This window comes from Centroberyx affinis, unplaced genomic scaffold (genome assembly GCF_046629955.1).
Source record: "Centroberyx affinis isolate AG114_WGS23_722 - 3 ecotype Tasmania unplaced genomic scaffold, CSIRO-AGI_Caff_v1 ptg005345l_1, whole genome shotgun sequence".
Classification (NCBI taxonomy): Eukaryota; Metazoa; Chordata; class Actinopteri; order Beryciformes; family Berycidae; genus Centroberyx; species Centroberyx affinis.
The window spans coordinates 117,229-139,711 of NW_027282668.1; the positions used below are offsets into that span (position 1 = coordinate 117,229).

The 22,483-nt window shown below is 40.6% G+C and overlaps 1 protein-coding gene across 1 annotated transcript; it reads right to left on the minus strand.

Annotated features, from left to right (window-relative positions):
• Positions 1-309: 309 nt before the first annotated feature.
• Positions 310-21,243, minus strand: zbtb17 (zinc finger and BTB domain containing 17). The gene is made up of 15 exons (XM_071546590.1): positions 21,107-21,243; positions 19,506-19,750; positions 17,004-17,192; positions 15,558-15,893; positions 14,605-14,694; positions 13,541-13,845; positions 12,336-12,478; positions 11,909-12,209; positions 11,100-11,187; positions 9,855-9,971; positions 6,408-6,528; positions 4,936-5,066; positions 4,429-4,692; positions 2,780-2,869; positions 310-1,745 (listed from the first exon to the last, which is right to left on the minus strand). The coding sequence occupies exons 2-15, from the start codon at positions 19,708-19,710 to the stop codon at positions 1,288-1,290; spliced, it is 2,838 nt and encodes a 945-aa protein (XP_071402691.1). The 5' UTR covers positions 19,711-19,750; positions 21,107-21,243; the 3' UTR covers positions 310-1,287.
• Between the last annotated feature and the right edge of the window lie 1,240 nt (positions 21,244-22,483).

The following is a 22,483-nucleotide window of genomic DNA, read 5'->3' on the forward strand; positions in this document are numbered from 1 at the left end:
CTGATATACAGTATGTATGTACAAATCAGTACAAATGAACATCTCTATTGTGTCTATGGGATAGCCATAACCAAGATTAATAATCAGGTTTTCCACCGTTCTGATATTCTCTGACTTCCCCAGAGAATTTATCAAATTTCCTGATGTTTCCTCTCAAAATTACATATTCAAGGAATTCCATGACCAGTGACAACCCTGAATAATGCTTCATGGAAACGTATGGAAACCAGTTATTACAAAACATACTGTTTTTATCTATCTATTTAAGGACAGTTAAACATAACAGCACAACAGAAGGCTGGACACTGTGCGTGGTGATTCTTTATTGATAAGTGGATGAGTTACAGTGGGTATAAGCAATGTTATTGGTATTTCATAGAGCATCTTGCAGGTATTAACATAAATAGATGAAATGACATAAATTCATTGCTGACAGGGAATTGTCACCATATCATGATGACATCCCAGGTGAGCTATTGACTACAAAAAAAAAAAAAAAAAAACATTAGATAGATGTCAGTGTGAAATTGAAAATTGTCAGCCAGTGTGTCATCACCACGCATATTTCTTTTTAGCTATTAACAGAGGTATTAAGACTTCTTTTAGAGGACACATAACAAATATTCAAATATTAAACATGCACAGCATTTACAATATTTGCCAGTACATGAACATAAGACATCCCACTCCTAGAAAAAAGGAAGAAGCTATCCGGAGACCTTCCCGCTCAAACCTCTAGCTCCCCTACACACATTCATGTAGACGACCTCTGTACAATGTGCTTTCCATGAAAATACTTCAACCGAGTATAGCAAAAATATTTGGACCATTTTGAAAATGTACATATTTCATCTGAGTGAAATGGAAAAATAACACATGAGGATCTTTCTTTTAAGTCACACAAGGTAAGACTAGAGTAAGGGAAAATAATTTGTAATCTATGCTTTGGTACAAATGATATTCAGGACGACGCCCAATTTCTGCATTTTGAGTCTAAAAAAATAAAACTGTGCACAATCTGTGCAAACGAGTAGAACTATCTTTGGAAGGAATTCGACAATATTTACCAAACCACAGATGATTTCTGACCATATACTTTATGTTGAAATTATTCAAAGGGTGTTACATGTTATAATAAATACAGATCAGCCAGGGTTTACTTTTCCCCTTGACCTCATGGTATCAGAATCGGGGAAAACTCCGGGACCTTCGTTAGCTCACTTCTTCTCCGGTTTATATTAGATCTCTGTTATTAACTACATTTTAAATCCCTTTCAAAAAGTCAAGCTACGCCTGACTCTCACACTCCATCTCCTCCCCTCTCTCCTCCTCTCCCTCCGCCGCGGCTTCGTCTTTCCCCTCCGCCTGGAGCTCCGTTTCCACCTCTCCCTCCTCCTCCTCGTGACTCACCCCTCCCTCCCCCTCCCCTCCTTGTTCTCGGCTCTCCTCCTCCTCCGCCGCCGCCTCTCCCTCCACCTCCCCCTCCGCCTCCCCCTCCGCTTCCTGGGCGCGGAAGATCAGCTCGCCTCCCTGGATGACCTGCTCGGCGGCGGGTTGCCAGGTCGTGGCGCCATCCCCCTCGGCGGCGGCGGCGGCGGCCGTGGTGTACTGGTAGAAGTCGGAGTCGGCCTGGAACATGACCAGGGCCTGGGCCGTGTGGATGCGGACGTGCTGAGCCAGAGAGCTGGCGTCCAGGAACTTGTCGCCGCACGAGTCGCAAGCATATAGGATCTGGGTGTTGGGGTCTGGAAAGAGGAAGAGGGCAAAAAAAAAAGGGAAATAAGTCATTCGCTTTCCTAATGCGGTGTTCCTTTCAAAGTCAGAGGCCGGAAATCCCCTGCTGGTGTTTATATGTTTAACCATTTACCACACATACGTTTTGATGGATTTAAAGTTATGCAATGCTGAAAATCGACCCTAAGTGTTTTGATTGCTGTTAACATGTTCAAAGTAATGTTGTGTAGACCAGAGGTTCTCAACCTTTTTCATATCAAGGACCCTAATTTAGTCCACATTAGAGCCACAGTAGGACCCCCATTTGATGAGATTTTGTCTCTCAGACCCAAATCTGAGAATATTTTTTTTGTTAGATATGATTTTGTCCAGAATTCCATGACTATCTGTATTGTAGGTAGAGAGATAACAGAGAAACTACGATCAAAATAGTCATTCTTCTACTTTCTCTAATTGTTTTCACTTCTTGTAAATGAAATAATGGTGAAGTTTAACAATTCATCAATTTGCTGGGGACCCCCCTGGAACCCCCTCAAGGACCCCTGGTGGTCCCCGGACCCCACGTTGAGAACCACTGGTGTAGACTTGACAGTAAATGCCATAATCTTGATGTAATGTCAGATCTCTGAAACCTCAGGATTAACAAACCTGGACTGAGTTTCCTACTTGGAATTCCACTTTGAAGGGCCGATCCATTGCATTTTCCCAGAAGGAAATCAGAATTTCCACCTTTCAGTTATGACTGAGAAAAATGTTAAGATTGCGGAGGCCAAATAGCTCGTTTTAAGGCAGGAGGGTGTAAGCTGATACAGGTATGCAGTGTTTTTTTTTGCATCCTCAAAGGCATTTTACACATAACTCACAGCTGTGCCAGGATCTGGATGCACTAGAAGTGTATTGTTCCATTGTTCCATTGTTTTTCTATTTAGTTCCTCCCAACACATGAGATTTGTTGTTCATTGATTCATGCTTTTAGAATGGTATGAAATGATTCCAGGGCAGATTTTTGTACAAGATGCGGAGATGAGCCGCTTCCCGGTCTCACCTGCTTCCTGCACTTTCTCCACAGCCTTGGTGATTTCAGCTTTCAAGGCCTCGGTCTCATCCGCTGACACAGAAGCAGCCACTGGAACCACTGGAAACAGATTAGAGTAGGCCGGGTAAACAGACGCTTATCGTAGCTGTCGTTCTCTAAAAGCGATATAAACGCAATATGGAGTGCAAGTTCTGTTCTTCAAGCTGTCCCAGTACCAATATTTAACATGTGCTTTGGTGCAATATAAAAAAAAAAAAATTGGCAACTTTTCTGGCAGGATAAAAAATGTCTCCTGATGTGACAATGCTGCTATTTGTGAAGTCCATAGATAACAGCTGTGTTTAGAAGAGAAGCCTTGACTATGAATGTTAAATGCAATAACCTATTCCTCATAAGCTGTTTTGTTGTTGTTAACCTATTAAAATTAGTTCTTTTAGCTGTTGACCTATTCTGAATAAGCTGTTTTAACCTGTTGACCTATTCTGAAAAAGAAGCAAAAGTACAGTATATCCTCTATGTCAGTGGTTCTCAACGTGGGGTCCGGGGACCACCAGGGGTCCTTGAGGGGGTTCCAGGGGGTCCCCAGCAAATTGACGAATTATTCAACTTCATCATTATTTAATTTAAAAGAAGTTAACACAATTAGAGAATGTAAAGGAATGGCTATTTTGATCATAGTTTAACTGTTATCTCTCTACCTACAATACAGATAGTCATGGAATTCTGGACAAAATCATATCTAACAATAAAAATGTTCTCAGATTTGGGTCTGAGAGACAAAATCTCATCAAATGGGGGTCTGTGGCTCTAATGTGGACTAAATTAGGGTCCTTGATAACAAAAAAGTTGAGAATCACTGCTCTATGTTATGTTGCATATGTCCTATTTTATTGTTATCATTGATTTGATTTAGGTTTGTTAAACCATGGTCAGTGCATAAATTGATCAAATGAATAAACATAATTGATGCACTTGTTCCTGTAATTATTTCATAATAGGCCAATACTAGGCAGCATGAATGACTGGAAAATTGTCCAGAACAAAAATCATGATAATAACTGCGTTATCTATCTGACCTTTCTACAATACACAGCAGAAGTCTGCAGTACAGATACAGATATAATAGAAGGGGGTAAGCTTAACTGAAATTGGACTTTTATTAAAAATGGGATCTGGTCCAGTCAGTGTTGTCTATCTCTGATATGATGGATATGATGTGGTTTGTTTGATTACATATTTATTGATCAATACTGCACTGGTGGTTTATGGCAAGCCCTTGACCAGAATTGATTCTGACATACAGTATTTTGATTGGATTCCACACAAGTATATGTATATGTGTATGTATATGTAGTTCTATTTACTACTACTGCCGGACACTGTTTATACTGTTCTTATTTATTGTTCTATTTTTACCTATTTATTGTTCTTTTATTGCATCGAGTACGGAAGCTGCAAACTTAATCTTGTTGTTCTTGTACAATGACAATAAAGATATTCTTTTCTATTCTATTCTATTCTATTCTATTCTATTCTATTCTATTCTAAGTATGCATGAATATGTCATTATTATTAGTGTCCCATGATGGTCTAAAAACCCATATGGGTCATGTTCCCTATAAGCTCACTAAACCCCCCTCTGTAAGATGCTGTCTGACCTGTGAGCTGAGCCACGGCGCTGGCAGCCAGGGCCTCCGTCGCCAGGGTGACGATGTCCTCCGTGGTGACGGTCACTATGTTGATCTCGCCGTCCGAGGTGGACGCCCCGGCGTACCCGTCGGCCCCGTCGTCCCCGTTGCCCCCGGCGACCACCAGCCGCTTCATGCCGGCCTTGCCGTGGTGGACGGTCTTGACGTGGGAGCGCAGGTTGTCCACCCGGTTGAACCCCCGGCCGCATTTGTCGCACAGGAACGGTTTCTCTCCTGAGGGAATGGGAGAAAAATATTATTTGTTGGAGATTTAAAGGAGGGGGGGGGGGGGGTCAGTTCATGGATGCAAAGTAGTAGCAGAGGAAGATGAAGCACCAGAGTTAGACTGGCTGATATTGGTCTTTTCTGAAGAATATGACAGGAGGAACACAGCATCCCTCATGCCATGCATCAGAACCTGGGTCCCTGCTCACTACCGATGCCCCATAATAATCGGAGACGAAAGCTGGCAGTCACCTGTGTGAATGATGATATGCTTGGACAGGTCGCCCACGTTGACGAACGCCTTGTTGCACATCTGACACTTGTGCGGACGGACGTTGTCGTGATGCCGGATGTGATTGGCCAGCTGACTGGACTGCACAAACCTGTCCAGAGAGGAACAGAGAAGATGAAGTCTCTCATTGGGGCTTCCTGTATTCACATGGAATTCAAGGGGTTTTCAGTGAGTTTCCAGGTCAGGTTTGCTCAGCTGCTCAACATCAAAATGCTTTAGGCGTTATATTACCTGGGATATAAATCTTATTTTGTCAAGTTTAGAAATGAAGGTCAATACATTCATTTAAGTTGATGGTGGGAGTAAAAGCTATTTTGTGCAATATAAAGCCCTATCTAAAAGGACGATATCATAGTTTATTTATTACATATCGTATGTAGATCCTGACTCATTCATGTTTTCCCAGTACAGAGATTTGCTAATGGATTTGTGCTGACTGAAACCTATCATGGGCTCCAGCGTTTCTGAGAATATGCCTTTAAGATCCATTAAGATGCTTTTACAGATGTGGATCCTGTTTTCATACATTCTAATTGAATCTAGGATTTAAGTACAGCGACTGGTAAAAGCATTACCAAGTGACCGAGTCTATCAGCACTTACCCATTTAGGATTAGGTGCAGGAAGGTGTGTTATAGTAGCACATTTCAGTTTTAGCTCTAAGCTGCTGGGTTTTTTTTTAAATGTGTTATCTATAACACATTTCAAAAAACCACATGTCACAAGGGAATAACTTTCAGGAAAAAAATGACAATATTGAGTTTAGCATGTCAAGATGCCTACGGTACCTCTCCAAATGCACTGTAAGCCTATGACAGAGTTGAGTTTAATTTCAATATAACCGTACTGGAAAAAATGCCAAACAAAAGTCAGAGGAATTAACTCCTATCTAGGCAACAGGGGGCATATGTTCAGATGGTAATACTGTGATTTAATGTGCACTACAAGTGGTAGTCAATTCATGATTTAGAATTTTAAACCCTTCCAAGGATATCAAACCATTTTAAAAAACCTTCAACTTGAAATTCCATGGGAACAGTAGTTGATTTGCATAACTAGTATTAAGTGCATTACAAGGGGATTATAAACATATTAGAAGCATAGATACAATAAAACATCATTAGACAAATATGAGAAAATTGCATGCAGTTAAATATGTCATTAACTATACAGTTGCCTAATAAAGTACACACCCCCTAAATGATTTGCACAGTTTATTCTAATGTGCATATTATCTCATTTTACCTGATTAAGATGCCCTCATAATGTGCCTAAAACGTGGTTACAATGCATTTTAAAGCCATATGAGCACCGCTGCACGTTAAGTGTTACCATGTCTCTATCTTATCTTACCATACGCTCTATTCCCCAGGTGTGAGTGTGTATTGAGCCTTCTAATAAAGCACTTCTGCGCTCTCTAGTGCCCGGCTGACCTTTTGCCGCAGCGGTCGCAGACGTAGGGTTTCTCTCCGGTGTGCTGGCGGACGTGGGCGATGAGCGAGCTGGCCTGGGTGAAGGCCTTGCCGCAGATGAGGCACAGGCAGGGCTTCTCTCCTGCAACACATGCAATCACACGCTCACTGGAGTGGGATCTACACGTCTCCGTGTGGGCTGTCTGCTTTCATGTCGGATGGGAACGACTGTCGGAATGACAACTTGGCGGCGTTCCGCACGTTGGAGCTCGTTCAGAGCTGTCAAGATGCCATGGCTGAGGCTTTTCTGTTGGCTTTGGTTGCCCCTGATCAGCTTTTTCACACTGAACACACATGAACTTAGGGATACACTTGAGTTCATGTTTTACAGCAAGCAAAACATCGCAATGTCAACCACAAACCAAAAATACAGCAAGTACTGACACGGTAATTTAAGAGCTGTGGTGTTACAATGATTTGTGGGATAAAAGTCATGAGTAAACAGTATTTTCTAGCAGTATTTACCATCTGAAAGCTGAGTAAACAGTATTTTCTAGCAGTATTTACCGTCTAAAGCAGAGTGAACAGTATTTTCTAGTAGTATTTACCACCTGAGTGGACAGTATTTTCTAGTAGTATTTACCATCTGAAAGCTGAGTAAACTGTACTTTCTAGTAGTATTTACCATCTAAAGCAGAGTGAACAGTATTTTCTAGTAGCATTTCCCATCTGAAAGCTGAAGTGAACAGTATTTTCTAGCAGTATTTACCATCTAAAGCAGAGTAGACAGTATTTTCTAGCAGTATTTACCATCTGAAAGCAGAGTGAACAGTATTTTCTAGTAGTATTTACCACCTGAGTGAACAGTATTTTCTAGCAGTATTTACCACCTGAGTGAACAGTATTTTCTAGCAGTATTTACCATCTGAAAGCAGAGTGAACAGTATTTTCTAGCAGTATTTACCACCTGAGTGGACAGTATTTTCTAGCAGTATTTACCATCTGAAAGCAGAGTGAACAGTATTTTCTAGCAGTATTTACCATCTGAAAGCAGAGTGAACAGTATTTTCTAGTAGTATTTACCACCTGAGTGAACAGTATTTTCTAGCAGTATTTACCACCTGAGTGAACAGTATTTTCTAGCAGTATTTACCACCTGAGTGAACAGTATTTTCTAGTAGTATTTACCACCTGAGTGAACAGTATTTTCTAGCAGTATTTACCACCTGAGTGAACAGTATTTTCTAGTAGTATTTACCATCTAAAGCAGAGTAGACAGTATTTTCTAGCAGTATTTACCATCTGAAAGCAGAGTGAACAGTATTTTCTAGTAGTATTTACCATCTGAGTGAACAGTATTTTCTAGTAGTATTTACCACCTGAGTGAACAGTATTTTCTAGCAGTATTTACCACCTGAGTGAACAGTATTTTCTAGCAGTATTTACCACCTGAGTGAACAGTTTTTCTAGTAGTATTTACCACCTGAGTGAACAGTATTTTCTAGCAGTATTTACCACCTGAGTGAACAGTATTTTCTAGTAGTATTTACCATCTGAAAGCAGAGTAAACAGTATATTCTAGTAGTATTTACATCTGAAAGCTGAGTGAACAGTATTTTCTAGTAGCATTTACCATCTAAAGCAGAGTGAACAGTATTTTCTAGCAGTATTTACCATCTGAAAGCTGAGTAAACAGTATTTTCTAGCAGTATTTACCGTCTAAAGCAGAGTGAACAGTATTTTCTAGTAGTATTTACCACCTGAGTGGACAGTATTTTCTAGTAGTATTTACCATCTGAAAGCTGAGTAAACTGTACTTTCTAGTAGTATTTACCATCTAAAGCAGAGTGAACAGTATTTTCTAGCAGTATTTACCATCTAAAGCAGAGTAGACAGTATTTTCTAGCAGTATTTACCATCTGAAAGCAGAGTGAACAGTATTTTCTAGTAGTATTTACCACCTGAGTGAACAGTATTTTCTAGCAGTATTTACCACCTGAGTGAACAGTATTTTCTAGCAGTATTTACCATCTGAAAGCAGAGTGAACAGTATTTTCTAGCAGTATTTACCACCTGAGTGGACAGTATTTTCTAGCAGTATTTACCATCTGAAAGCAGAGTGAACAGTATTTTCTAGTAGTATTTACCACCTGAGTGAACAGTATTTTCTAGCAGTATTTACCACCTGAGTGAACAGTATTTTCTAGCAGTATTTACCATCTGAAAGCAGAGTGAACAGTATTTTCTAGTAGTATTTACCACCTGAGTGAACAGTATTTTCTAGCAGTATTTACCACCTGAGTGAACAGTATTTTCTAGCAGTATTTACCATCTGAAAGCAGAGTGAACAGTATTTTCTAGCAGTATTTACCACCTGAGTGGACAGTATTTTCTAGCAGTATTTACCATCTGAAAGCAGAGTGAACAGTATTTTCTAGTAGTATTTACCACCTGAGTGAACAGTATTTTCTAGCAGTATTTACCACCTGAGTGAACAGTATTTTCTAGCAGTATTTACCACCTGAGTGAACAGTATTTTCTAGTAGTATTTACCACCTGAGTGAACAGTATTTTCTAGCAGTATTTACCACCTGAGTGAACAGTATTTTCTAGTAGTATTTACCATCTAAAGCAGAGTAGACAGTATTTTCTAGCAGTATTTACCATCTGAAAGCAGAGTGAACAGTATTTTCTAGTAGTATTTACCATCTGAGTGAACAGTATTTTCTAGTAGTATTTACCACCTGAGTGAACAGTATTTTCTAGCAGTATTTACCACCTGAGTGAACAGTATTTTCTAGCAGTATTTACCACCTGAGTGAACAGTATTTTCTAGTAGTATTTACCACCTGAGTGAACAGTATTTTCTAGCAGTATTTACCACCTGAGTGAACAGTATTTTCTAGTAGTATTTACCATCTGAAAGCAGAGTAAACAGTATATTCTAGTAGTATTTACATCTGAAAGCTGAGTGAACAGTATTTTCTAGTAGCATTTACCATCTAAAGCAGAGTGAACTGTATTTTCTAGTAGCATTTACCATCTAAAGCAGAGTGAACTGTATTTTCTAGTAGTATTTACCATCTAAAGCAGAGTGAACAGTATTTTCTAGTAGTATTTACCATCTGAAAGCTGAGTGAACAGTATTTTCTAGTAGTATTTACCATCTAAAGCTGAGTGAACAGTATTTTCTAGTAGTATTTACCATCTAAAGCTGAGTAAATAGTATTTTCTAGTAGTATTTACCATCTAAAGCTGAGTGAATAGTATTTTCTAGTAGTATTTACCATCTAAAGCTGAGTGAACAGTATTTTCTAGTAGTATTTACCATCTAAAGCTGAGTGAATAGTATTTTCTAGCAGTATTTACCATCTGAATGCTGAATGACAGTATTTTCAGGTCAGAATATACACCATCTTTCCCACGGGACATGAATGCATACAGTACATCAGGCAGCAGCAGCAGTACCTGTGTGGATGCGTTCGTGCCGCTGCAGAGCTCCGGGGTCGGCGAAGGCTCTCTGACAGTGCACACAGACGTAGGGTTTCTCTCCGCTGTGAACACGCAGGTGTCTCTTCAGGTTTCCTGAGAAACACACAGCATCGCACAATGCTTAGGCCAAATGTCTCAAAGCAAAGAAACAACTAGAAAAGTCTGTTTCCTTGAGCTTGCTTCAAATTGAAAGGTCAAAAATTTGAAATCAATTAAAAGTGTTTCCAATTTTACCACCAGATGTCACTATTCACTCTTTGCTGTTAATTTCTATGGTAAAATATGACATTTACATTTAACATTTAAACATGTTAAATAAGATAAGTTAAATTAATATGAAAAAAAGTTGAATACGTATATCGCCTAAAGGACCTGTACATTTTAAAGTTGGAACTGAGTCTCTAGCTGAAAGAGAAAAACAACAAAGAAATAGTGGAAATAGCATGAGTTTCTGTTAGCCCAGTGATAAAAACATATATTCTTCTGATAGGTAGAGTTTCTACTTGCTGAATGACTGAGGGACATTTACTGTTCTCAACTGGCCCCACCATACTTCAAGCAAAAAAACACCGTCCTCACTCAATTTCTTACTTGGTAGATCATCATATAACAGAAGAAGATATAATAACACCAAAAAGATACCATTCTCTCTTCTTGCAGGGTTCCTACACATTTTCAATTAAAAAATTCCATACTTTTTCCAGACCTTGATTTGTTTTGAAGATTTTGTCTGGTGTTCAATATGATTTACGCAGATAGACATCTTGCCCCTGCTAACTAGGTCATATCACTGTATAGATGAAGATTGTTCTTCACAGCGACAAATATCAGAATATGTGAGATGATTGGCAGGGTTCCTACACGCTTTCCATTTTCAAATTCCAGATTTTTCCCAGACCCTATGCTCTTGGCTGGATTTGATTTTGGTGGGTATTTGATATAATGCATGCTGACAGCGGCTGGGTAATAAGAGCGTCCCTCTATCTGAACATTATTCTTCACATCAACAAAAACTGTGGACTCAAAGTGGCTCTACAACAACATAAAAGCTAGAATCATGTGTGTATCAGACCTGAACCGCAACATTTTCCATACTTTTCCAGACAATTTTTTTCAAATTCCCAAACTATTCAAGACCTGGAAATGATCAAATTCATTTTTTATACTTTTCCAGACTTTCCAGACCTGCGTAGGAACCCTGTTCTTGCCACTCGCTCTTACCTGAAGTGGTAAACTGTTTCCCGCACTCTTTGCACTTGAGCGGACCGTCTGTGATATGGATTTTCAAGTGAGCCTTCAGATTCCCCACCTGAGCAGAGCACAGAAACAACCAGGTAAGGGCAGAGGCGGGATGTAACAAAGTAAAAATACTTCATTACTGTACTGAAGTAGGATTTTCAAGTATCAAGTTTTTCTTTCACTGAAGACTTTTTACTTTTACTCACTACGTTTCAAAAGAAAAATCTGTACTTTCTACTCGCAGCTGATCAAGAGCCAGATGTGATCGGCTGCTTGTTCAGCAAAGCGACACCAAAAAGGAAGGAAAGGGAGAGAGAGAGAAGCAACATGAAGAAGAGAGAAGCAACAAGAGAGAGAGAGAGAAGCAACACGAAGAAGAGAGAAGCAACAAGAGAGAGAGAATTAACGTTAGGGAATTCAGCTGCTAGAATTAACGTTCGTGATTTGAGCTGCAGACTCTTTCTCATCTGTGATTCAGAGGAACGCTCAACAGAGAAACCAATTTAGAACATCAGAAATGAATTTTGGAGAACGACTTTTACTTTAATACTTGAAGTAAATTTAAGACCATGTACTTTTATACTTTGACTTGAGTAAAGGATTTGAAACGGCACGTCAACTTCTACCAGAGTATATTTTTAGATGAGTATTCGCACTTTTACTCGAGTGAGGAATTTGTGTACTTCTACCAGTATAGTGACTTGAAAAAGCAAGCTCCATAACTTTTGACTGACATGTAAATATATCAGAAGCTATTGAATTCAGGGTTTGCTGTAATCAAAGCCCCTGACCTGGTTGAAGCGCTTGTCGCAGTGCGGACACTTGTTGCCCTTCTCGGTGTCGTGGGTCTCCAGGTGGCGCATCTTGGCGGTGGGGTCGGAGAAGGCCTTCTCGCAGAAGTTGCAGTGGTACGGCTTCTCGCCGCTGTGCACCAGCTGGTGGCGCTTCAGGTTGCCCGACGTGGTGAAGAGCTTGCCGCAGTCCTCGCAGCTGTAGCGCGCCTCGCCCGTGTGCCGCTTCCGGTGCAGGTTGAGCAGGCTGATCTGCCGGTAGCTCTTGCCGCAGGTGGAGCAGCAGTACGGCTTCAGGGGGCTAAGGAGGGGAACAAGAGCCGAATTTGAGAGCACAGAAACGTACTGTACGCATGTCCCTCATAAATCTACTTAAATGCACTGTGCAAGTCGCTGATGAACTCAAAGACGAGGCTGTGGTCCGAACCTGTGTGTTTTCTCGTGGGCTTTACAGGCGGCCGGGTCAGAGAAAGCCTTGTTGCAGTCCCGGCAGCTGAACGGCTTCTCTCCCGTGTGAATGCGGATGTGCCTCTTGAAATTGCCCGTATGGGTGAACTTCTTCCCACAGTCCTGGAAAGAAGGGAATTCAGTCTTTTTAGTCTATAAATTGACCAGGGTTTGACTGATAAGTTAGGGCTGAACAATTCACAGACTTAAGAAAACATCTTTGTTTGGTACAGATCCCCGCAAAAATCTCACCATAATCGTTTTAATACGTTTTTCAATGCAAATGAGAATAATGATGTAAAAATTATCATTCCCTCTAATATCGCATCATATCGCAATTGCAATATCAGTCAAAATAATCGCGATTAGATATTTTTTCAAAATCGTTCAGCCCTACTGATAAGCCACAGTTTTTGAAAGCCGATATTTTTTTTTTAATTTAAGCTGCCGATATTCAAGATCTTTAAATTTGATCATTTTCACGGCAAGAAAATTGAAAAAAAGTATTCAGTGTTTCCCCAGGGTTTTATTCTTGTCAGGGTGGAAAAGCCTCTGAAACAGCATTTAGATGCATGGAACACTAAAACTCCCAGGATAATGATAATAATAATAATGTGTGGAATCTGATCAATATGTCAATCATTAGAGTCAATTCAGGTGAATGGTTCCTATAGACCAGTGTTTCTCAACGTGGGGTCCGGGGACCACCGGGGGTCCTTGAGGGGGTTCCAGGGGGTCCCCAGCAAATTGATGAATTGTTCAACTTCAGCATTATTTAACACAATTAGAGAATGTAGAAGAATTATGTTTTGATCATAGTTTCTCTGTTATCTCTCTACCTACAATACAGATAGTCATGGAATTCTGGACAAAATCATATCTAACAATAAAAAATATTCTCAGATTTGAATCTCATTAAATTGGGGTCCGTGGCCCCAATGTGGGCTAAATTAGGGGTCCTTGATATGAAAAAGGTTGACAATCACTGCTATACACAACCGGTGTAGTACTGTAGTAATCAACTCTACAATAAACATGTAATTAAATAAACTATATTGTGCTACCCTAATGTTGATATTGCCATGAGAATCCTACTATCGCCAAGCTGTTGCTCAGTGACAAACACACTGACACTCATTCATGTTTGCACACTCACACACACACACACACACACACAGTTCTCACCTCGCATTTGTGGGTCACGGAGCTGTACGGCTTGGACTCAGACCGGCTGCTGATCGCCGACTGCGTTTGCCTCCCGTCTCGCGACTCGCCTCCCTCCATCTGCTCGCCGGCCTCGCTGTCTTCTTCTCCTCCAGCCGCCTCGTCCTCATCATCATCATCAGCATCAGCATCAGCATCATCGTCGTCGTCGTCAGCCCCCGCTCCGGCGTCCTCCTCCTCCTCCTGTCCCGCAGCCACCTCGCCCGGCTCCGCCACCTTCTTCTCTTTTCGAGTCTTCAGGGCGCCCTCATCCTCTGAGTCGTTGTCTGTGACGGGGACAGTATGCAGCAGTTGAAAATGACATATTGTCTAGATCAGTGGTTCTCAACCTTTCTCATATCAAGGACCCCTAATTTAGTCCACATTAGGGCCACAGACCCCCATTTGATGAGATCTTGTCTCTCGGACCCAAATCTGAGAATATTTTTATTGTTAGATATGACTTTGTCCAGAATTCTATCTGTATTGTAGGTAGAGAGATAACAGAGAAACTATGATCAAAACAGTCATTCTTCTACATTCTCTAATTGTGTTCACTTCCTGTAAATGAAATAATGCTGAAGTTTAACAATTCATCAATTTGCTGGGGACCCCCTGGAACCCCCTCAAGGACCCCCGGTGGTCCCCGGACCCCACGTTGAGAACCACTGGTCTAGATTGGTTGAAAACAGACATGGTTGAAAATGGCTGCTTGCTTCCCATATTCATCCTAAATTTTATTACTGAAATACTATATATTAACTAGTAATAATAACACAAATTAAGGCGACACGGACATGGGGAACAGTTGATTTAAGAACAGTTGGATTATGCTGCACAAGCTTGGAATAATTTTACAGTCATTTTTTGCCATTTTTGGTTATGTTCCTTTAAAGTGAGCCATTTGTAAAATTCCCTGATATTCCCCAGAGAATTTCTCAAAATCTGACTTGCCCCGTCCGGAGTGCACCTCTCTACGTTCCGTGGTATTCCCCGACCAGAGGGAACCCTGTTGAGGAAACATGGCACACTGAACTCAAACTCACCGGGTGGGAAGTTTCGTCGGGGGGGTTTCCTGATCCTCCTCCCCCGAGAGCTCATGTAGGACGAGCCGCCGGCAGCCTTCAGTGGCGATTCTGTAGAGGAAATAGAACACATTTTGTCTGGATTTTTGGTAAGAAATCATAACAGACAAAAGTGTAGAGGGTGAATCATCAGTGTGCTTTCCCCTATCTATTTGTACTAGTGCAGTGATTGAAGAAATTGGACAGAAAAAGCCTAACTGAAAAGTGTTCCCTGTTCTTTTAAATAAAGTAATAGGGGGATTATGTTTCCAAAAATCCCAAATGAATGGATTCTGAATTTATCTGAAGATAATGGGTAAATATTAAGGAGGGTGAACGCTTGTTATAGCCAGAGATAAGCAGAGGTGGAAAGCAACTAAGTACATTTACTCGAATACTGTACTTAAGTACAATTTAGAGGTACTTGTACTTTACTTGAGTATTACCATTTTATGCTACTTTATACTTCTACTCCACTACATTTCAGAGGGAGATATTGTACTTTTTACTCCACTACCTTTCTTTGATAACTTAAGTTACTAGTTACTTTGCAAATTCAGATTATTAATACAAAATATAATCAACTAATAAATTGTGATGTATTATTATAGATTACTGTAAGATACCCAGCAGTATATAAAGTAGTGGAAATCAGCCCCAGCTTTTCCAGCTGCAACCTTAAAGTGATGCTTACACATTAATGCATCAATAATTATAATTCAATAATATAATATATACTGTATTAATCTGAAATGGGCCATTCTGCATAATGAGTACTTTTAATTTTGTTGCTTTAAGTACATTTTGAATGCAGGACTTTTACTTGTAACAGAGTATTTTTATACTGTGGTATTTCTACTTTTACTTAAGCAAAAGATCTGAGTACTTCTTCCACCACTGGAGATAAGGAAGCACTTGTAGAAAGATATACTGACTGGGTGTGTAGTCGGCATCGGAGGGGTCGTCCTGAAACTCGGGCCCGTCTTTCGCGGCGCTTTCCTCCTCCCTCTTCACGGGCGTCTTCTTCTGCGCGGACAGGGAGGCGTTCTTGGGGGGTCGTCCCCGGCCCGGGTGGCTCCTGGCCGGGTTCGGGTTAGAAACCGTCTGCTGTGCTTCGGCGGTGGCGGCGGCGGTGACCTCTTCCTTCAGATTCCCCTGATCGTCCGCGGACCCTTCTCCCTCCGCGGAGCCGCCTGGTGGGCTCTCCTCCGCCTGTGACGCCACCTCCGCCAGGTCGCTCTCCAGCCTCTGCTCTCCTTCTTCCGATTTTTCTTTTTGTTTGGTGGGGGGAAAAAAATACAGACAAAAGGCATGGCATTAGAGTTTGCTCTTTCACAAAACATGGTGAAGCTAATCGGATATGAGGATTCGACCAATATGGGTTTTTCAAGGCCAGTACTGGACCTACCAAGAGCTGATATTTTGTGCAGACATTCGTTATCTTTGAATTTGACAATTTTTTTTTGTTTCATGCCAAAAAATTACAAGTAGTCAGTGTCACAGAGGAAAAGCCTCTGAAACTGCATTTAGACCACGGGACACTAAAACTCTCCATTGAAACACAGAAGAAGAGAAATAATATATGAGATATATATTATGGAAAGGTTGTCATTTTCCCTCAAAGTCCAAAAATTTTTCCGGATTTGGACCAAGTGGACTGAGTACATTAAACCTATAAGATCAGACTTTAGCTGACTTGATAGAATCAATGAGTGAGAATATAATGTGATTTATATTATTTTATTACATCTAACAGCTCACTCTTTGTTCATTTCCTCTTTTTTTTCCCCCTTCAACCCTTCGTAGTACCTAAGGTGAAAGCTTCCCATGTTCAACTGTAACTATAATCAAAGCTAATGTTATAAAAGAAAACCTTTGGAAGAATTAAAATGTGCATAATGCTATGTGAATCTACTTGCAGTAATACTGATACTATGTACAAAGATGTATGTGAAATTAATGTTTTTCCAAAATAAAAATAAAAAATGTCAAAAGAAAGAAACACAGAAGAAGAAGAAGAAGAAGAAGAAGAAGAAGAAGAAGAAGAAGAAGAAGAAGAAGAAGAAGAAGAAGAAGAAGCAGAAGACCACATTTCATACTTATATGGAATTAAATGTGGAATTCAACCAAAATGTCACATAAGTAGCAGTTCAGGTTAAGGGCTTCTCATAGACAATAGACATACAGACAATCAAACTGCATCATATGCATCATATCAAAGGGGAACAGGACCATATCCGATTTTTAATAAAAGGCCAATATCAGCCCGATATATTGGCAAACTGATATATCTATCTAAACCTTTTGGATATTGTGACATTTTCCACTAGCTTCCAGTAACAGCTGAAAAAGTCCCAACAGTCCTGTTTCTATGCGATGACCGTACTCACCGACAGTGAAATCTTCCGCTATGACGGACGGAGCTGGGACGGCCACAGACTGGTAGGCGGAGCAAGCGTTCACGATCTCCTGCATCTGCAGGAAGTTAGCCACGGCCAGAACGTCCTCTATGTTCTGAGGACTTAAACTCAGCTTGGCCGTGTACATGAACTCCAGGACCTGGCCCAAACCTGCAGGGATACATGGAAATACAAGTGGTGTTTAGACAGCAGAGATGGTAGGTACATTTACTATTACCCAAATACAGGTTTTCATTCCAACCAAACACTATGCCAGGTGATTTCACTGATTTTACTGTTTATACTATATATATACTGTATATATCTTGCATTTCATATCCACTGTTCATATTGTTTATACTGTTCATACTGTTATTCATCTGTTATTTATACTGTTATTTATCTTAGCATACTCATACTATACTGATCATACTGTTATTTACCTGTTATTTATACTGTTATTTATCTTAGCACACTCATACTACCCCTTACAGTTTATTCTATTTATATACTTAGCATATTCATACCACTCTGTTCATACTGTTCATTCTGTTAATACTGTTCATACTGTATATACACCATACTGCATATACTATATATATTATTATATACATCTTGCATATTCATATATCTTGCATACTCCTATCCACTGTTCTACTGTTGATACTGTTCATACTGTATATATCTAAGCACATTCATACTACCCTTACAGCTTATTCTATTTATATATTATACATATGCACATTACATTGCACTGCACTTTCACCGCTTCTTGTGCACTCCTGGTTAGATGCTAAACTGCATTTCGTTGTCTTAGTACTTGTACTCTGTGCAATGACAATAAAGTTGAATCTAATCTAATCATCTAATCTAATTAGCGCACCTTCAACCAGAGAGGAGGAACTAATCAGTGAAATCAGCTGCTGTAGTGTTTGGTTGGAAGGAAAACCTGCAGACTCTCGGTCCTGCATGGCACACAGTTGCCCGTCCCTGCACTAGACTAGAGGATTCTCGGTCCGATCAGGGTGAGGAAACGGAGCAGAGCACAAAAGGCTGGACACCCGGGTAAAACAGACAGAACAATTTAACAGAAACAGACCTGAGTGCCTGTGTATGCATCAGTATCCATTAGTGTTAAGTTAACGCAGTTTTTAATTTCTTTGGAAAGGAACACAAGCGAATCGATGCGCTCCTCTGTGGTCTGCCATCACGCCGGACAAAATGATTCAACGTGACACCAGAGACGCACAGGGAATGTGAAAGGAGAGGAAAGAACGAGTGAGAGATGAGAGGCGGGGCTGCTCCCTCTCCCTCTGTGTGTGTGTGTGTGTGTGTGTCTGGGCACACTAACGAATACAGGCTCGCGTTTCCTTTCTTTTTTTCCCCACCGTTCGGTTCAACGAGTCCCGTTTTGTGGGAAACAGCAAGGCTGGTGTGGAATGTGGACTGGATATTGATATCATTTCAAAAATTCAGAATCAACACTTAACGAAAAAATCAATACTTTTGCCAACCTTCATAATACTAAGTATCCTTGCAATTTGGAAGCTCCAGCCACAGCTTGACCCGAATTCTCTTTCTTTTTTTCAGTGCATATTAATGCTATTGCATTAATGTGCATATTAATATTGTTTTGCGCTGGTTCGTGCAAGTTCCTGTGAGACAACTGGTCCTGATGCCAGTGATGTGTCAGGAGTCAGTAGGATCATCTCAGTTATATTGTCCTTGCTTTATCATCTAGAGCAGTGATTCTCTGGGGACCACCAGGGGTCCTTGAGGGGGTTCCAGGGGGTCCCAAGAAAATTGATGAATTGTTAAACTTCACCATTATTTCATTTACAAGAAGTTAACACAGTTAGAGCAGTGATTCTCAACCTTTTTCATATCAAGGACCCTTAATTTAGTACCCATTATAGCAACAGACCCCGGATTTTGTCTCTCGGTCCCAAATCTGAGAATATTTGTATTGTCAGATATGATTTTGTCCAGAATTCCATGACTTTCTGTATTGTAGGTAGAGAGATAACAGAGAAACTATGATCAAAACAGTCATTCTTCTACATTCTCTAATTGTGTTAACTTCTTGTAAATGAAATAATGCTGAAGTTTAACATTTCATTAATTTGCTGGGGACCCCCTGGAACCCCCTCAAGGGTCCCTGGTGGTCCCCGGACCCCACGTTGAGAACCACTGAACTAGAGAATGTAGAAGAATGACTGTTTTGATCATAGTTTCTCTGTTATCTCTCTACCTACAATAGAGATAGTCATGGAATTCTGGACAAAATCATATCTAACAATAAAAATATTCTCAGATTTGGGTCCGAGAGACAAAATCTCATCAAATGGGGGTTCTACTGTGGCTCTAATGTGGACTAAATTAGGGGTCAAAAATCGATTAGGATATTCAAAGTCTTCTAGTGTGTCTCCGGCTTTAGAGGGAACTCCACTGACAAGCAAGCCCACAGCCTGACCCACAACCCACCTGCTGCGTTGCTGATGTCCAGGTGCACCACGTCCTTCTGGTCCAGGAAGAGGGTGCGGAAGTAGGCGCTGCAGGCCGCCAGCACGGCCTTGTGGGCCTTGAAGTCCACCCCGTCCACCACGAAGGTGCAGTCACACAGCAGGCCCAGTTGCCGCTGGCGGTTGAGCTGCTCCAGAACCTTCCCACTGTGCCACGGGAAGTCCATCGTCCTGGAGGGGTCGACAGGCTGGCACAGGCTCTGGAAACTGGTGACAGGTCAACAGGTCACATAGGCCTATTAACACATTCTCAGCATATATTGAGCAGGGTTAGACCAATAAATCAGTTTGCCTGTGTTTTGGGCTGATATTGGCCTTTTATTAACCATTGGATATAGCAGGTGGAGGTTCCTTTCGAATCACAGCTAGCGAATATACTTTCATTAATATTATTTTTAGTTCAAACAGCTGACCAGAGAAATCATTCCAGAGGGCATTTTAATCAACAGCTTCAGGGGTAGTGGGTTTTTGGGGCCAGGAAAAAATTCAAATTTAAAGATATTGGATGCTAGCATAAAATACAGGCTATCAGGAGCTTCAATCCAAAAATATCAGTATCAGCTTTCAAAAACTCATATCAATCCTACTCTAATTTTAAGCTGTATTACGTTCTATAATATTAAGTAACAGTAAATACTGCGTCACTACTCGGTAATGGGCAATTCACCACAAACTTCACATATAGAAGTCAGCTATTAGCCTATTTCTTTCAGAGAGTTTGAGAGAAACACATTGCAGTGAAGAGTCAATATAGTTGGAGATATCAGGGCTCGTTTTCCTCCCTTCAGAAGAAGCCATTTGCTTATGGAAAACAACCTCCACACAATTGAAATTTGCCCAAGTTAGATACTCCATTCCAGTAAACATGAAGATGCTGTCAAAGTTTGTTTTATTTTTATTTCAGTGTGCCTGAGTTGACTAGGGTTAGGGTTTTCATATCAGTGCGCGCATTGTTGTCAATACTGTCAGTCACCTGACACCCACAGGAAGAAATGGAAGTCTCCACCGGGAAATAATCCCTAAAATGTGTCTACTTACAAACTTTATTGTCACGTACATGTCTTGTCATTTAAGGCGAGCTAAGTTTGACACCGTAAAGTTTGTGTTTCAAAAACGACGAAAAGGCTAAACGCTGAAAAATTCAACTACAAAATGTTTGGGGGAAATATAAAGTAGACACAGTTGTATATGAGCTCTATGACACCGGTATTCTCTTTAAGCTTCACATAGCTAATGTTGGATAACACAGCAGAGCTGTGAAATTGTAGGCTATATTGAAAACTTACACTGCAATTAAGACACACATTTTTGTGATATGTTGCTTTTATTTACCTAAAACTTTTGACCACTTGGTTTGACCGTGCAATGGATCGATTACAATTCCTCCATCCTTGTAGCTTTGCTATCAGGGATTAATTTAGTGTGCCTAGACCATGCATATAGTAGGGGGAACAAGATGGCGGATAGTAACGCTGGGCCTTTCTTTATCCCTTGTCGTTTTCTAGCCTCGCTCTTTTCGTTTGGTGAAAACGCCATTTTAATCGAGACTAACTCCAGCATTACCTCCTTGTCGTCGCAGCTGCTCTCCGGTTTCAAACTGCTTGACCGGCCGTTGTTTTGGAGTGGGTTTTTCGCTTATTACAATTCAGCCCAATCGAGTTTTTCGGTGATCGATCCTATCCCGCTGACTCCATCCAGCGCCATCTTCCTCTCTCTGATCGATTGATAGGGGCCGGGCGGCCGGATGTGTCACATGAGCACGCGCAGTTTGAACACGCGCGGTGCTGACAGTGACCGCGGGATGGCGCACTAGGCTCGAGCTTCACTAACCTGATACCTCCTACCAACCACCATCAACACAGAATACAGAATACAGGCCTTACTGTAGTGCACTGATTTATAAAGATAGGTACAGCCACGGATGTAGTGGACGGTAAACCAACCTAAACTGACTTTACCCTCCTTTTTAGACTGACTTAAATCTTTATGACATAAAATCATAGCTATATGCAATACTGAGTAGTATCAAACTGATGTAAACTACACAAAAAGGGAAAATAGTGATACAGGAGTTCCAAGGCACTCTTCAAGCAAATTTAAAAAGCATTTACTGCAAGGCTACTTCTAGAGAACATTAAAAACATACTCTAATGTGTTTCACACTGAACTGCAATGGCTGTATCTATCTTTATAAATGTATGTTTGTTTGATCTAGCCGTGCAATAATGGCTTTTTAAATTTTTTTTGCTTGAGGAGTGCCTTTGAACTCCTCTGCCACTGAAAGCAGCACAGATGCCTCACAAATGGTTCCATACACTCAAACTCAATAGAACTCTATCCTTTCTCTTTAGAATAATGCAAGTCTTTCATCAACAATCTGAATATAAATATTTTTTATACTTTATGAGTGCAACGAAACATGAATATTAAGATAAACATGATTTAATTTTTTTACGTTTGAAATGAGATGCCCTGTATTTTTGCGGGTCAAATTGACCTTTATTTATTAACAAACTGGAAAAGTACATTGTTCTTTCAGTTGAATACCCTCTACAGTACTCTACAGTACCCATGATTTTTTTTTCTTGCTTTCTCAAATTTCAAAATGCAAATCCAGTTTAGTTCTCCATTACTCTTGCCTGTAAACTCTCTGATGGATTGAATGAGTGGAACCAGGTGGATCCAGCTATTTTGAAATGTAAATGCTACAAATGAACGTCAAAACATTTGTAGAACCTTGATGATGTCGGGATCACCTTGTGACGAGCAGCTCTATAGCAGAAGAGTCTTGCTTGTAGTCCATCCTGGGATTTATAGTTCATTATCTATGCATTTGTCTATCAATATATATGCTTTATTTCCGTTGGCCTCTATGTGCTATTTTGACATGACCCAAGAAAAAGCAAAACCATGGAAAGTCAAAACCAAAAAAAAAAACAT

Bases quoted from the DNA above. Each gene is read 5' to 3' on its own strand.
- zbtb17 (XM_071546590.1), bottom strand. From the start codon at position 19,710: ATGGACTTCCCGTGGCACAGTGGGAAGGTTCTGGAGCAGCTCAACCGC. The intron at 13,846-14,604 runs GTGAGTTTGAGT...TCCCCGTCACAG, and splicing joins CCGACGAAACTTCCCACCCG to ACAACGACTCAGAGGATGAG. The intron at 5,067-6,407 runs GTCAGCCGGGCA...CTCTCTGGACAG, and splicing joins TGCGACCGCTGCGGCAAAAG to GTTTGTGCAGTCCAGTCAGC.